Source organism: Heteronotia binoei, chromosome 3, assembly GCF_032191835.1.
Source record: "Heteronotia binoei isolate CCM8104 ecotype False Entrance Well chromosome 3, APGP_CSIRO_Hbin_v1, whole genome shotgun sequence".
Lineage (NCBI taxonomy): Eukaryota > Metazoa > Chordata > Lepidosauria > Squamata > Gekkonidae > Heteronotia > Heteronotia binoei.
The window spans coordinates 106,539,227-106,556,855 of NC_083225.1; the positions used below are offsets into that span (position 1 = coordinate 106,539,227).

The 17,629-nt window shown below is 46.1% G+C and overlaps 1 protein-coding gene across 1 annotated transcript in view; it reads left to right on the forward strand.

Moving 5' to 3' along the window:
• The window catches only part of ADAMTS5 (ADAM metallopeptidase with thrombospondin type 1 motif 5), a 128,098-nt gene that overhangs the window by 31,966 nt on the left and 78,503 nt on the right, over nucleotides 1–17,629 (forward strand). The window contains exon 2 of the mRNA XM_060234374.1: nucleotides 135–267. Coding sequence (XP_060090357.1) covers nucleotides 135–267 — 133 coding nt within the window. The remainder of the gene's footprint in view (nucleotides 1–134; nucleotides 268–17,629) is intronic.

Consider the following 17,629-nt stretch of genomic DNA (forward strand, 5'->3'; position numbering starts at 1 on the left):
TGTCATCGCCCTCCTCACGAAGATTATCATCTGGATCTTGCTGTTTGCAAAGAGTGTGTGACTGGAGGCTTTCATTGCCTGTGGGTGTAAAGTTGTACATGAATGCTTTTTCTCCCCCTTTCCTTCCACGGCAGGATTTATGTGGGCATCATTCATGTGATACTCTGGGAATGGCTGACGTTGGAACCATATGCTCCCCTGAGCGCAGCTGTGCGGTGATTGAAGATGACGGCCTCCATGCAGCTTTTACAGTGGCTCACGAAATTGGTATGCAGTGCCTTTTTTGTTCCCTTGCCAAATACAACACTTGTAACAGCTGCATTAGTAACCAAAATACTTTACAAGTAATTCCAGATTTTCCCCTGGTTTAGATATACACTTGGGGATTAAAACTGTGTACATATTCACTTTAGGGTTAACTAATAAGGATCATAAAGCAAGTGGAAGTGCACTGTAGGCGTTTCTTTTTTGACAGTGTCAATTGTAAGCAATAGCTGGAGTAGAAATCCGAGGGCTGCTATTGTCCATACATGTCCCTTTCAAGAAAGTCCTTGCCATCTATGGAGGTTTAAACATAACTGCAAGATCTAACACTTTGCTGCACAGAAGTATACACACACACATGTCTACTGCATTTATATTGTACTTTCTCATTCCTCTGAATGGGAAAGAACATATGCAAAACAACTGGGCGTTCACAAATTCTGATGAAGGCAATTGTTTACCACTCAGCACAGGGTAGATGTATATAACAGTGGGGTTCAGATAACTGCAAAAGAAACCTAGTAGGAGCAGTCATCTGCAATATTTTACTATTTTATTTTGCTTTTTATTTGTCACAAAAAAGGCCATGTATCAACTTTCTGTTGTTATAGTAAAAGAAATAGCCATTTTGACACAGGAGAAAATATAGTCATGCCACGAAGTAATTTGCATTTCCCTTAAAGTGGTAAAAAATTACTTAAGTTATACTCTTTCATAAGCTGATTATGACATGACATTAGCAATGTTATTCCCATGGAAGTAGATATGAGCACCATGTTGAAACACAGCTTATTGTGTGGATGTCTTTTTTTATACGGTCACTTAGAGAGTTTGATTGGTTTAATAGGAATTGTAGTTACTATCTGTATCAGATTTTGCAGGAATTTAAAAAACAGACAGGTAATGTTGAACACTTCTAATGTCCTGAATTATGTGGAACTGTTTTGATATTAGAATAAACGTGTGGTATATATGTGGCAGAAAGCTTGCATAGGTGTGCCTGGGCAGTTTGCATGCTCTCAATGCAATGGCTGTATCTCACCAAATTAAAAAAAAAATTAAAAATCTTCCTAGTCCCTGTGAAGGTACACATATGCATATGCATTCTTAACTTTCATAGAACATTAGGAACCTGGTAGAGCTAAAGCCGAGATATATGGCTTATATCTTCTCCTTGTGGAGTAATCTGTCATGGCATGCACAATTTTGAAGAGACAGGGCCAGAGCCTTTCCTCTCAGTTATCACTGCAAGAGTAGAATCATTGAGAACATTTTCCAAAATTTCTCTCCTCTTATCTAGATTGTCACCGTTTTTATTCTGTTTCTTGACTTCCTCTTGGAATGGCACAGCTGGCACTGCAAGATTTATCTTTATTGTATTCATATAATTGTTTTTTAAAAGCAATTTATGCTAGTTTTGTAGTGCTGGAAAGTATCCTATCTTTATGTGGAGGAAATTTCTCCTGCCTAAGGATCTTTCCTAAAATTATGTGGCTCTTCCACTGGCTGGAGGAAAACTTTAAACTTTGTATAGAGGTGTGGTAAGATACAGGGCATTGAATGACTCAAGCCATTGCTATTCCAAGAAGAAGGAAACATAGTAGGGAATTCAAGAAGCCATTGTGGGTAAACAGAGAACTCCGTGATGTGCTAAGGGAGATGTGACAGAACCGGCCCAATTCTGCCTTCAGACCCGGTCCCGTCAGCTCCCTATGGAGTCGCCAACTCCTGGAGGGAGCTATTCCTCCTCCTGCCCGTTGGGCTCACTGCCACCACCTGCTCAGTCTAGGGGTTCAGATTGAGAGGAACAGGACTCCCAATCCCCCTCTCCAGCTATGAGGCCCAGCCTCAAGGTCCTCTGTCACCCTGCACTTGGGTTTCACAGAGACCTCAGCACTTCTTTGGGGCACCCCTGGAGGATTGGCACCTTATCCAACTGCATGCCTTCCCCCTTCCCCAGGGCCCCCTTCTCAACACAGCGTGGTCTGAGTGGTCGGGGATCTATGTGGTACAGAGATTGACTGCCAGCATTCAAAACAGAAAAAAATATTTATTTACCAGAGAAAAAGAAAGGGAAAGAAAAACAAAACAAAAACAGTTGCATTTAACAAGTTAGCACAGCACAGCACCTGTACAGCAAACAGCATGACAAACAAAATGTGGTTTTAAACGCGTCCTGCCTTTTTGGATGACTTACTTGGTCTTACTGCCTGGGGGCCTTTTCCTCTTGAATAGGCCGCATGCACAGGCAGGAGCCCCCACACTGGCAACCTCTTCCTTCGAGCTGCAGCTGAGAACTGAAAACCCTTCCTCCTAACTCACATGCAGAGAACAAAAGAACTTCCTGTCTCTCTAGGAGACTTTCCCCCTAGCGTTGTTTGTTTGGCTCTGGAAGGGAGGGGGGAGTGAGGGGAAGGCTAGGCCCAAGCCTGCTTCGCAGTTTCATGTTTTCCCTCCCAATGAAGCTCCAACATTGACTAAAATGGCGTTTCTCCACACGTCCCCCTCCTTAAATTCTGAGCCGGAGGGGTTGCCTCCTACAGAGGTGACCCCGTAGCAGAATCCAACCAAACAAGGAGAAACCCATTAACCCAAACAGAACATACACCACGATTAGGAATTTTCCCAACAATACACAAAGTCCAACACCCTAGGTGTCCATGTCCTTTCTGGACGAAAAGTCGCATTGCTGCATTCGGAAGGAATGTCCAGTCTTTAAGATGTACTCCTCCATCTCCCAGGACCACCTCTGGAGTTTGGTGCTCTCCCTCCGTTGCTGCTGTTGCTGGGGTGAGTGGCCCATCAAAGGAGGAAATTCCTGGCCCCACATACGAGGTTGGAAACTGCCCAGTTTCCACACAGTTGCTTCTTTATCCCTCATTGGTGGAATGTTCCCCCTGTCCACTCTGACCTCCCAGAAAACCACCTCTGGGGCTCCAAACAATTGCTGTCCCAGCTTCTTTTTGTTTCCTTCCTTCCTACTTACATGCAACACCATGGACCTCGCAGAGAATGGCTGTGGTATATTCACCTGTACCACTTTAACTGCCTTTCCTGTCTTCTCCATAGCCACCACATAAGTAGCATCGTCCAGGTCATCCACAATCATATGGGGTCCCTCCCATTCCACTTTCCGTCCACCAGTATGAAGTGGCAGGAAATCCATCACCCTATCCCCTGTCTCAGCTTCTGCGAACTCCACTTTCTGGTCCCTTGCCACCTCACACAGTGGTTCCAGCCTAGGGTCACTTTGAACCTCAGACAGGAACATTTCTGGCTCCCCCAGACTTCCTATCATCTGTTCCTTCAAGCCACCCCTAGTCCCACTGTTTCCAGGACACTCAGCCAAAGTTTGATATGGGTTCTCCGCCCCCTCAGTTGGTTTTTCAGTGTCAGCCAACTGAGCTCCTTCCTGCCTGGAAGGCTCCACAGCATTCTGCTGCCCTTGCGGAAATGGGCATCCCTCTTCCCATTGGGCACACCCTCCTGCAGGGCTTGAGACAGGCTGGTCCTCCCCCTCCCTGGTTGGTGGTGAGGTGGCTTCCCTAAAGTTGCCTTCCTCCCCCCACCTTTCCCTGAGGGTTTGGCTTGGGTTTTCAGTCCCCTCGGTTGGTTTTTCAGCACTACCAAACTGACCCCCCTCTTGCCTAGAAGGTCCCACAGCTTCCCAGGACTCCTGTCTGCCCTGCCTCAAGACAACCTGTTCCGAGAGAGTCTCGGACGATCCCACTTCCTGATCCACAGCTACTTGGTGAACCGGTTCCAACCTAAGGCCGCTCAGGACCCCCTTCTGGAACCGCTCCCGTTCCCCCAAGCCTTCAGCTATGTGCTCCTCTGAGCCCACATTAGCCTTGCTGCTCTCAGAACCTTCTGTGAAATCTCCACCCTCCACCTCGGTCTCTTCAGCATGCACATCCTTTACGCTAGACAGGTTCCCTTCCTCGCTAGGAACATCTACAGCCTCTTGCTGCACTTGGGGAAAGCTACACCCCTTTTCCCCTTGGGAACACCCTACTCCAGGGCTTGAGACAGGCTGTTCCTCCCCCTCCTGGGTGACTGCCCTCTCTTCGTCCTCAGTAACCTGGGCTATTTCCCCCTCCCTGGCTGGTGGTGAGGTGGCGTCCCTAAAGTTGCCTTCCTCCCCCCACTTTCCTCTGAGGGTTTGGCTGCGGGTTACAGCATTTATAGAGTACTGGCCAACCAACAAATCCCGGCCCAACAACACTGGAACTGTCTGTTCCTTCATTACCCCAACCTCCATAAGACCTGCTGATCCTCGCCATTCCACTGGCATCCGGGCCACAGGAATCGTGGCGGGTGGTCCCAGAACCCCCTTGATTCTGAATGCCATATCAGGGACAATGTCAGCTTCTGACACCAGATCTGCCTTCACAAGGGTGACTGAAGAGCCAGTGTCAGCATATCCCAAAACCAACCGGTCCTTAAGCCTTATTGGTTCAACAAAATCACTCCAGGCCTCTGCAGGCTCCATTCTGGTGAAAAGACATTCATGGCTTACCACGGCCACATACTCCTCCTTCACCTTTGGAGTGACTGGTGCTTTTGTTGTGGGTTTGGGGGTTTCAGCTTGCAGCTCTGGGCAGGCATAGGTGTCCAGCCTGGCCACAGCTGTAGCACGTTCGAATCTGGGGCCGATCCTGATTAGTCAAATCAGGGGATTTCCTACCCTCTTCCTGGGCAGGTTTCCCTTCCCCTTTTGGTGCCGGGTGTTCCTTCCCACCCATTGGGGACCCCTTTTGTCCCCTTCCCAACTGGGAAGGGATCCAATCCAACCCCTCTCGGTTCTGCACCAGCTCGTCTGCCAGTTCTGAGGCCTCTGTAATGGTTTTAGGTTTCCTGTCTTTTACCAGGCATTTCAACTCTTTGGGAAGTCTTAAGTAGAACTGGTCTAAAATCAACAACTGAAACAAAGCCTTAAAATCCTGGGCCTTTTCTTCCTCTACCCATCTCTTCCCCAGATAACCTAGTTTTACACCAAATTCAGAATAGGATTTACATTCTTGTGGGGCTAAACCCCTGAACTGCTTTCGGAAGTGGTCTGGCCCCAGTTTAAACCTTTTAAATACAGTGGCTTTATAGGCTGCAAAAGTTATCCCCCCATCTTCCATAGGCATGCTGTGATAGATGGCTGAAAGTTCTCCAGTCAGGATGCTACAGAGGTAAGACATATACTCTTCCTCTGCAATCCCCCACTGTTTGGCTGCCTTCTCAAAGTTGGAGAGGTATATGGAGGGGTCTTCTCCCTCTTTGTACACTGCAAAGTCTTTGGGGGTGACTTTGATCTTTTTGCTTTGTTCAGCTTCCAGACGTAGTACCTCAAGCTCATGGCGACGTTGCTCTTCCTGCTCCCGTCTGCGGATCTCAGCTTGTCTCAGCTCCCTCTCTGCTTGTCTTTCCTCCCTCTCTCTTTCCTCCTGTCTGCGGATCGCAGCTCGTCTTTCATCCCTCTCTCTTTCCTCCTGTCTGTGGTCTCGGTCCGCCTCGATACGCATTCTCTCCAGTTCCAACTGTAGCCGCAAAGTTTCTTCTGACTGGGTAGGGGGCACCTTTGCAGGTGCCCCTGCATGCTTAAGATGCTCCAACAGGACGTCTTTCATATCTACTACAGTCATGTTGTCACACTCCAGCTTTTGCTTTGCGCACTCTTCCTGGAGCTGTGGCTCTGTCATCTTCAGGATTTCCAGTCTCTTAGCACGCTCCATCCTAACTAACTAAACTTTCCCTATTCCAGTTGACCCGAAAATAAAACAAAACCTCTGTTGCTTCCTTTGGGTGCTTGCACGTATCAAAAAACAAAAATGCCTGGCCAATCAAGTTCTCTGTTTGTTCTTATCCCACTGCTGCCGCCAAGTGTGACGGAACCGGCCCAATTCTGCCTTCAGACCCGGTCCCGTCAGCTCCCTATGGAGTCGCCAACTCCTGGAGGGAGCTATTCCTCCTCCTGCCCCTTGGGCTCACTGCCACCACCTGCTCAGTCTAGGGGTTCAGATTGAGAGGAACAGGACTCCCAATCCCCCTCTCCAGCTATGAGGCCCAGCCTCAAGGTCCTCTGCCACCCTGCACTTGGGTTTCACAGAGACCTCAGCACTTCTTTGGGGCACCCCTGGAGGATTGGCACCTTATCCAACTGCATGCCTTCCCCCTTCCCCAGGGCCCCCTTCTCAACACAGCGTGGTCTGAGCGGTCGGGGATCTATGTGGTACAGAGATTGACTGCCAGCATTCAAAACAGAAAAAAATATTTATTTACCAGAGAAAAAGAAAGGGAAAGAAAAACAAAACAAAAACAGTTGCATTTAACAAGTTAGCACAGCACAGCACCCGTACAGCAAACAGCATGACAAACAAAATGTGGTTTTAAACGCGTCCTACTGTCCCTGGTCTAAACACGCCCTGCCTTTTTGGATGACTTACTTGGTCTTACTGCCTGGGGGCCTTTTCCTCTTGAATAGGCCGCATGCACAGGCAGGAGCCCCCACACTGGCAACCTCTTCCTTCGAGCTGCAGCTGAGAACTGAAAACCCTTCCTCCTAACTCACATGCAGAGAACAAAAGAACTTCCTGTCTCTCTAGGAGACTTTCCCCCTAGCGTTGTTGGTTTGGCTCTGGAAGGGAGGGGGGAGTTGCTAGGCACTGTAGGTCAGCCATCAGAGGGGGCAAAGCTCACAGTGAGCTAAAGCTGGTCAGGGAGGCTCACTGCAACAAGAAAATCCTCTTCAGATATGTGAGGAGCAAATATAAGATAAAAGAGGCATTGGGCTTACTGTTGACAGAAAATGGAGAAACTCTGACAGAGGACAGAGAGAAAGCAGAAAGGCTTAATGCCTATTTTGCCTCAGTGTTTTTCCTGAAGAAGACCACAGGTTCATCTAGAGATGTAGAAGGCAAGACACAGCATCTGGGCTGCTGGTCCACATGGACAGAGATGTAGTTGAGAAGCATGTGGCTATATTGAATGAGTACAAATCACGTGGGACAGATATCATGCACCTGAGTGCTAGAAGAATTTTCTAGAGAGCTTGCAGAGCCTTTATCTGTTATCTTCCAGACCTCTTGGAGGACAGAAGACATGCCACAAGACTGGAGGAGGGCAGATGTTATCTCAATCTTCAAAAAAGCGATGAGGGATGACCCAGGAAACAACAGGCCAGTCAGTCTGAGCTCTGCCCAGGGAAGATATTGGATCAGATTGTAAAGGGATCAATGTGTGAGCATCTAAAGGACAACTTGGTGATCCTGGGAAAGTCATTATGGATTTGTCTCCAACAGGTCCTGCCAGACAAACTTCATTTCCTTCTTTGATCAAGTGACAAGCTTACTGGATGAAGGGAATGCTGTTGATGTTGTTTACCTGGGTTTTTGTAAAGCTTTTGACAGGGTTTCCCTTGATGTTCTGATGGGTAAACTAGAGGACTGTGGGCTGGAGTCTAGGATAGTTAGGTGAATGGCTTTCATCTGAATGAAGGGAGGTGTCTGGTGAGGTACCACAGGGCTCAGCTCTGAGCCCTGTACTTTTCAGTATTTTTATCAGAGATCTGGATGAGGGTTAAATTTGCAAATAACACCAAATTGGGAGAAGCAGCAAACACACCAGAAGATAGCTACTGAATTCAATAAGATTCCCACATAGACATTGTGGGAATTTCAGAAACTTGGTGGAATGAGGAGAATCAGTGGGACACGGTGATTCCTGGATATAAGTTATTTTGGAAGGATAGGGAGGGAAGGGTTGGAGGTGGGGTGGCTCTGTATGTCAGAGAGGATATACGGTCCAGTAAGACTGAGGTCAGAGAATTAGATTCCCTTTTAGAAATGCTTTGGGTTGAAATAGAGGGCCCAAAAGGAAATTTAACTATGGGAGTTTGTTATCGCCCACCAAATCAAAAGAGAGAGGACGATTATAATATGATGGAAGGCTTAAAGATAGCGGCTAAACGTAAAAACTGTGTCGTAATAGGTGATTTTAACTACCCGCAGATTGATTGGGTCAATATGTGTTCTGGTCGAGAGAAAGAGATTGAGTTTCTTGATGCTCGCAATGACTGTGCTATGGAGCAGATGGTCTCAGAACCTACTAGGGGTGGGGCGATCCTGGATTTGGTCCTAAGTAATGCCCAAGACTTGGTGAGAGATGTAAAAGTGATCGCGCCGCTTGGGAGCAGTGACCATAATGTTATTGATTTCACCGTTTGTATAAATAGGGAGTTGCCCAAAAAGACCGCCACAACCACGTTTAACTTTAAAAGGGGTAAATTCTCTGAGATGAGGAGGTATGTGAAGAGGAAACTGAAAGGAAAGGTAAATACGGTCAAAACCCTTGGGGAAGCTTGGACACTATTTAAAACTATAATCCAAGAAGCTCAGATAAAATACATACCACAAGTTAGGAAAGGCACAAACAGGTATAAGAAAAGGCCTGCATGGTTAACAAACAAAGTAATGGAAGCTGTTAAAAGTAAGAAAGACTCCTTTAAACGGTGGAAAACCAGTCCAAGTGAGATTAATGAAAGGGAACACAGGCTGTGGCAAATCAAATGCAAGACTGTGATCAGGCAGGCAAAAAGGGACTATGAGGAGCATATTGCAAAAAACATAAAGACCAACAATAAAATTTTCTTCAAATATATTAGAAGTAGGAAACCAGCCAGGGAGGCAGTGGGGCCCTTGGATGACCATGGGGTAAAAGGATTACTGAAGGAGGATAGGGAAATGGCTGAGAAGCTGACTGCATTTTTTGCCTCCGTCTTCACTGTGGAAGATGAGAACTTTTTGCCCACCCCTGAACCACTAATGTTGGAAGGGGTGTTGAAAGACCTGAGTCAGATTGAGGTGACAAAAGAGGAGGTCCTACAACTAATAGACAAATTAAAAACTAATAAGTCACCGGGTCCGGATGGCATACATCCGAAAGTTCTGAAAGAACTCAAAGTTGAACTTGTGGATCTTCTAACAAAAATCTGTAATCTTTCACTGAAATCTGCCTCCGTTCCTGAGGACTGGAAGGTAGCAAATGTCACCCCCATCTTTAAACAGGGTTCCAGAGGAGATCCAGGAAATTACAGGCCAGTCAGTCTGACTTCAATACCGGGGAAGTTGGTAGAAACCATTATCAAGGACAGAATGAGTAGGCACATTGATGAACACGAGTTATTGAGGAAGACTCAGCATGGGTTCTGTAGGGGAAGATCATGCCTCACTAACCTGCTACATTTCTTTGAGGGGGTGAACAAACATGTGGACAAAGGAGACCCGATAGATGTTGTTTACCTTGACTTCCAGAAAGCTTTTGATAAAGTTCCTCATCAAAGGCTCCTTGGAAAGCTTGAGAGTCATGGAGTAAAAGGACAGGTCCACTTGTGGATCAAAAACTGGCTGAGTAATAGGAAGCAGAGAATGAGTATAAATGGGCAGTCTTTGCAGTGGAGGACGGTAAGTAGTGGGGTGCCGCAGGGCTCGGTACTGGGTCCCATGCTCTTTAACTTGTTCATAAATGATTTAGAGTTGAGAGTGAGCAGTGAAGTGGCAAAGTTTGCGGATGACACAAAATTGTTCAGGGTGGTGAGAACCAGAGAGAATTGTGAGGAACTCCAAAGGGATCTGTTGAGGCTGGGTGAGTGGGCGTCAACGTGGCAGATGCGGTTCAATGTGGCCAAGTGCAAAGTAATGCACATTGGGGCCAAGAATCCCAGCTACAAATAAAAGTTGATGGGGTGTGAACTGGCAGAGACTGACCATGAGAAAGATCTTGGGGTCGTGGTAGATAATTCACTGAAAATGTCAAGACAGTGTGCGTTTGCAATAAAAAAGGCCAACGCCATGCTGGGAATTATTAGGAAGGGAATTGAAAACAAATCAGCCAGTATCATAATGCCCCTGTATAAATCGATGGTGCGGTCTCATTTGGAGTACTGTGTGCAGTTCTGGTCGCCGCACCTCAAAAAGGATATTATAGCATTGGAGAAAGTCCAGAGAAGGGCAACTAGAATGATTAAAGGGCTGGAACACTTTCCCTATGAAGAAAGGTTGAAACGCTTAGGGCTCTTTAGCTTGGAGAAACGTCGACTGCGGGGTCACATGATAGAAGTTTACAAGATAATGCATGGGATGGAGAAAGTAGAGAAAAATACTTTTCTCCCTTTCTCACAATACAAGAACTTGTGGGCATTTGATGAAATTGCTGAGCAGAAAGGTTAAAACGGATAAAAGGACATACTTCTTCACCCAAAGGGTGATTAACATGTGGAATTCACTGCCACAGGAGGTGGTGGTGGCCACAAGCATAGCCACCTTCAAGAGGAGGTTAGATAAAAATATGGAGCAGAGGTCCATCAGTGGCTATTAGCCACAGTGTGTGTGTGTGTGTGTATATATTTGGCCGCTGTGTGACACACAGTGTTGGACTGGATGGGCCATTGGCCTGATCTAACATGGCTTCTCTTATGTTCTTAAGATAAAACACTGGAAAAGTGGGCAGATGTGAACAAGAAGCAATTTAATAAGGATAAGTTCTGTGTTCCATATCCGAGTAACAAAAAACACACACATTGGATGGGGGGTACACTTCTGAGTAGCTGTGTTTGTGAGCAAGATCCTGGAGTATGGATGGACTTGATTGTAAGTTAAATGGGAGCAGCCAGGGTGATGCAGTGACAAAAAAGGCTAATGTGATCTTGGGGTTTATCAACAGAGGCAAAACATCCAAATTGCAATATGTCATAGTCCCACTGTACACTGCATTGTCCAGGCCACACTTGGAGTATTGTGTGCAGTTTTGGAAGCCTCACTTCAAGAAGGATGTGGACAGACTGGAGAGGGTGCAGAGGAGAGCGATGACGATGATCAGGGGCCTGGAGACCAAGCCCTAGGAGGAAAAACTGATGAATTTAGGAATATTCAGTCTGGAGAAGAAGAGGTGTGGGGGAGACTGTCTGGTCTCACAGACCTCTGGGTTCGTGTGAACAGGCGGTTGGCAAAGAACTCCGACCAGCAGCAAAAGTACCTTTTATGGCTATCCAGACCAGATGGCCAAGCCACACTGTTTCACCATGTGATCACAGCCAGTTTGCCCTCTTAATCAACAAACTGCATGTATTTTAGCCCACAATACCTGATCCCCTTGTCTGATGAAGTGTGCTTAGAAAGCACAGGAAAGCTTATGTTCTAAATAAAACTTGGTTGGTCTTAAAGGTGCAACTTGACTCCTGCTTTGTTCAACTGCTCCAGACCTCACGGCTGCCCACTTGGATCTATGAACAAATGCTTGTCAGGGATGCTCTCGGCTGATTTTGCATTGAGCAGGGGATTGGACTAGATGGACTGTTCAGTTCAAGAAATATCTGGGGACTTCGGGGGTGGAGCCAGGAGACATTGGGGCGGAGCCAGAAGCAAGGGTGTTACAAGCATAACTGAACTCCAAAGGGAGTTCTGGCCATCACATTTAAAGGGATAGCACACCTTTTTAAATGCCTTCCTTCCATAGGAAATAATGAAGGATAGGGGCACCTTCTTTTGGGACTCATAGAATTTGACCCCCTGGTCCAATTGTTTTGAAACTTGGGGGGTATTTTGGGGAGAGGCACTAGATGCTATACTGGAATTTGATGCCTCTACCTCAACAAATAGCCCCTCCAGAGCCCCCGATACCTCCAGATCAATTCCCTATGAGAATCGATCTCCACATAAGGAATAATGAAATGCCCAGCAGACATTTTCTTTCCTGCCCCCCCCCCCCTGGTTTCTAGCAACTCTGAAGCGAGGGATTGGCATCTCTACTCACAAGTTGCTGCCAACTTCTTCAAAGTAACACAGACATACCATCCCAAGAGGAAGCCTTTCCAATCGGAGACTGAAGCCTCCGGAGGTGAAAAGTCACATGGCAGCTGTGGGGGACAGACTCTCCCCCGTCGGCCAACTGACTGGGGGCAAGAAGGAGCCTGTGAAAGCAGTAGAACCCCCACTGGGACCTGGGGATTGGCAAGCCTAAATTCCCCCCTCCCCAGCCAGCTGGCTGGCAGCAAGCAAGAACTTGCAAAAGTGGGTGTTCCCCTGATCTCATCAGGGAGCTGACAATTCTAGAAAAAGAAGATCCATGTCAGTGTCGATACATTTGACCTGAATTTGCTGCCCATGTCCAGTTTCCCTGAGGATGCCAAGTTAGTAAGAAAGCAAGTGTCTTCTGTGCAGGAACAGGATTTTCTGGTTCCCCCATTGCTGGTGTACCTGCTGATAAAGCACAGTAGTATCAGGAACTCCACATGGCAAGTTTCCCTCTAGTTTCCCTGCCCCAGTCCCCCAGATTTTTAAAGTAAGTCTCTACTCCCTCCCCTTGCAAAGATATGTCTTTTGCCCTCATATCTCCACAAGGGAAGGCGAGACCTTTTTTTGAAAAAGCTGAGAATTCAAAGAACTTGCTACACCTGTTGTTACAGTGGCATCATGATATAATGATATTCTTGTTTTGATATTTAAAAAAAATAAAAGTCCACTGATGGCAGGGGAAGGAAATGGTTGCTGCTTGGACAGGATCAGAGAAAATGACTGTCATGTGGATCAGAAAATCCAGATTTACCCACCTACACAGTAGCCATCTAGGCTTTACTGCAGTCTTTTCCTACTCTCTGGAAGAAAGCAAGTTTAAGAAAGATTGGGGAAAAGCCAGGGAAATCATCTTGTCGCTTGTAAAAGGACAAGTCATCTTGTCGCTTGTAAAAGGACAACAAATGAAGATATAGTATGATCCCATGGTTGAAATGGTAAAGGAAGACTGAGGAGTTTGCATTCAAATGCAAGTATATGCTGTGACTTCAGCAGTTCTCAGTGGCCTACATGTGAATTACAGATATCAAGGCATCTCCACAGTTTCTTCTGTACTTCTCTTTGGATTGATTTGAACTGTGACGTTAGTCATGTAATGCAAGCAGACTTGTGGTTGCTTGGAAAGTTACTATTATAGTGATTCTGAGCAGTTCATGAGGTAAGAGTTCCTGGATGAAGAGATTGGTCTATCTAATTGCTTTTCTGGAACAGGTGTGCTGTAAAAATCATGTTATCTATCCAGATTTGTTCACTGTGTGTAATACAGCTACAAAAAACTCTGGTCGTTTTCGCACTCACCTTAATCAGCAGCGACGACCCTCTTCACCAAAAACCAGTTTCCATTTGCGCCGCAAAAGCGCCGGGACTTTCTGGCTCTTCTGGGTGCTCCGCGGCAATTAGTGCGAAATCCGCGCAGATCCTGCGCGGTGAAGAGGGTCGTCGCTGCTGATTAAGGTGAGTGCGAAAACGACCTCTGTCTTTCGTGAGAGTTTCATATAGCAACAATCAGTTATACATTGGCTCCTTGTTGAAAAGTAGAATAATGTATCTTCAGCAGGAAAAAAAAAGTTTGAGTCCAGTGGCACGTTTAGGACCAACAAAGTTTTATTCAAGGATGAAGGGGGGAGTCAGCACCAGAAGGGGAAAATTAGTGAAAATCAGCCATTCTTCTTCCATTATAAAAAAATTTCCACTAGACCCAAGATATATTCAGGTGGGTAGCTGAGTTAGTCTGAAGCAGCAGAACAAAGTTAGAGTTCAATGATATTTTTAAGACTAAGTTTTATTCAAGACTAGGATTAACGCCCGTTGTGAAGAAAAATACAGTGGGCTCTAGAAAGAGGCTCTGGGCAAGTGCCTGCCATCCATGCTGTCTTCCCACCCACCCAAGGTAAGGCATTGATTTCCCCCTGCCCCAGGAAGCTGATCTCTGCCATCTAGAAAGCAACTGTAAATCTGAGTGATTTCCAGTGAGTTCCCAGGAGGAAATGGCATTGTATCTGTCTGAGGTCCTATCCCTCCTCAAACCTCACCATCTCCAGGTCCCACCCTTAAATCTCCAGGAATTTCCTAACCTGGAATTGGCAACTCTATTCCCTTTCCTTTATCTGCCCTTCTCATTTCAGCTTTCCATTGCCTTCCCCCTCCCTGCAGCTTCTACATCGGAAAATGACAGTCTTTCTTCACAGTGCGAGGGGGGAGGGGCAAAGCAGTTTACATCATTCTCCTCTGCCCCTGTGTGATCTGAACAACAACCCTGTGAGGCAGGTTAGGCTGGAAGTCTGTGACTGGTCCAAAATCACCCAGCCAGCTTCCACAGCAAGAACCTGGGTCTGGTAGATCCCACTCTGAAGCCCTAACACTTATATCCTCCTCAACATTACATAATCTCCAGGAATTTCCCACCAATCTGGAAACGTAACCACTAAAAGCCTCTGGGGGAGGTCCTCCCCTAGCCTTGCTGTCTTTCCACTCACTCAAGTGAAGACATTCACTCCCCCTTACCTCAAGAGGAGCTGATCTCTGCCATCTAGAATTTGCTAATCTGGAGATGGCAACCCTACAGTCTTTAAGGAAAAGGACAGTCTTTCTTCACAGTGTGTGTATGTGAGGGGCAGGGGGGAACCAAAGCAGCTTACATTATTCTCCTCATTCCTCTCCCCCCTTTGATCTGAACAACAACCCTGTGAGGCTTCCCTGTCTCCTTCTCAGGCAATCTTCCTGGGGCAAGGCTGATGGGAGGAGGGAAAGAGGGAGTGAAAGACAGTAAAGGTGGGACAGCCATGCTTTCTGAGGTGGCACCAGGCTCCCTGGCTATTGCAGCAGCCTTCAGAGGCTGCGTGTGCTAGGAGGCCATCTGTGTGGGCCATTGATAGGGCCTTTTGTGAGGCTGCAGGAGCTCTGCAGTCCTTTCTGAGGCCAGCTGACAGCGAAGAGCTAAGAGATATGGCTGTCTCTGAGATAAGACTGCTTCTGGCAGTTCAACATTCCTGGGCCTGAGTAGGAGGGGCAGGGAAGTCAGCCAATGGGAGGCCAGAGACACTAACCGACATATGATGGGCAAATTGGTTGTTCTCAAAATATTAGTGAATGGCCATAGTTGATTTGGCCATGGCAATAAGAGAATTATTACTATCAATACGAACTTCATGTGCATGCACACTTCTTCAAATACAGTGAAACAAGATATCCTCAACCATTACTTATCTGAGGAAGTGTGCATAGAAATGAAAGTGTAGACTATAGACATCAGTTCCTCCGCATGATATGGCAGCTCTGGAGGGCACCATATGGTATACCATAGAGCATAACATGGAATCTAGTATTACAATATCATCACCAGGGCTTTTTTTGTAGAAAAAATTGATGATGTCACTTCTGGGTGACGTCGTTGCACGTGCAGAAGTCCCCCACTATGGGAAGCAGGGGACTTGGCAACCCTAGCTGCAGACTTTGTTTCCTAAAGACATTATGGTGCACATGTTTTGCCATGTGAAGACTGTTTAAATCACTCTGTATGATGGCTGCCACAGTCATATTATGGGTCATGTGGATTGTGCAGTTGTCTTTATGCCATCACAGTAGGTTTGCCAGCTCCAGGTTAGGAAGTTCCTGGCGATTTGGGGGTGGAGCCTGGGAAGGGCAGTGTTTAGGAAGGGATGTGAGCTCATCAGGAATGTAATGCCATAGAGCAGGGATGGCCAAACTTACTTAACATAAGAGCCCCATAGAATATATGTCAGATGCTTGAGAGCCGCAAGACATGAACATCAGAAGGTTGAGAGCTTGAAGAATGGCAAATGGATAGAGGTGGAAAGAAAGCAACTTTAACTTTAAAGGCATTCTCTAAGCTGCTGGCTGGCTTGGTGCAGTGATTTAAAGAGAGAAATGCCTTCTCCAGGTTGGCTGATGGGGCAGTGGGGGCTTCAACAGCCGCACAATATGTTTGGAAGAGCCATATGAGGCTCCCAAGCCACAGTTTGGCCACCCCTGCCATAGAGTCTACCCTCTGAAGCTGCCATTTTCTCCAATGGAACTGATCTCTATAGTACAGAGATAAGTTGTAATTCTGAGCACTATCTGGAAGCTGGCCATCCTGCATCATGGCTGGTGGAGGGAGTGGTTGAGGTGCCATATATTGAGCTGCTACTCATGAACAGCTAATGACATAGTGGCAGCGCTCATCACACAGAACAATTTATAATGATATAATAAATGCACTATACTTCTGTTTCTAGTGCTTTCTGCTAACGTTTGGTGTACACAGGGCTCTTTTTGTAGGAGGATTCCTTTTCATATTAGGCCACATACCCCTGATATAACCAATCCTCCAAGAGTTTACAGGGCTCTTATTACAGGGCCTACTGTAAACTCTGGGAGTATTGAGACATATCTTGAGGCTTGTATCCATTTAAGTATTCATATTTTTGCATCAGTGTCTTTGTCAAGATACACAGTCAGAAAATATTCATATCTGAAACAGTGGTAGAACTTCACTCTTGGACAATAGACAGCTTTTTTTTTTTTTAATTTTCTGCTTCCTAGCTGAGAGTCATGCTGCTATTAAAGAAGTTAAATCAGTCACACCCAGCTATGAGCCATATAGGCTGGTGAAAGGGAGAAAAAACAAAACACCAGCAGTCTGGCATGTTGCAGAAAGTGAACATATAATGGAAGAATAGAACAGACATACCAGGATAAGACATGAAGAGAGGAAAGTATCTTCCTCAAAACTAGCTAGCAGTGTGGGAATACAATACACTGCAGTTGTTTTGCATGTGGTCAGTTTTTCTCTATTCATATGCCTGGGAGAAATAGAGACGATATTAGTGAAGATGCAAATGAAATGCTCTGGAGCTGCAGTGGCTCAAAGAAAGCTTGGTTTCATCAAAGACCAGATGGGAACAAATGTTTCCATACACATTCTCTTTCTTGATGTCTAAGGCCACCCACTGCTTGAACCTTGTTGTGTTCCTTTAAATGAAACCAGATCTCCTTTAGGTTGTGGAACAAACATGAAATAGTGTGAAAGAAGTGTGACAGTCAACAGCCTCTCTCAGTGCCATCCTAAGCAGAGCTAAATGCTTCATTGCTTTCAGTGGAATGAGAATAGTGTTACTTGCTCAGAATCCCACTGCTTCCCTTCCCAATGACATGATGACATTACTTCTGGCATGACACTGGATGATACCAATTTCACCCCCATTGTCCCAAGACTTTTTTCTCCTAGCAGTCAGGTGGTTAGTGGTGGGCAGAGCAAGTGGAGGGTGGAAGTTCCCCACAGAAGAGGCAGACTTGGTTTCCCTGATTCCTACAGTTAAAAAATAAAATTTAGTTCTCTTTCCCCATTGTAGGTCATTGATCAGAAGATCATAATATAAGGGTTTGGTTTTAAATGTTTTGTTTTAGTTATATTTGAAATACCAGAAGATTTGTATTAAAAGAATATGGGAAACTTTACATCTAGGCTTACCTAGATGTAAGAGAGCCAGTTTGGTGTAGTGGTTAAGTGTGCGGACTCTTATCTGGGA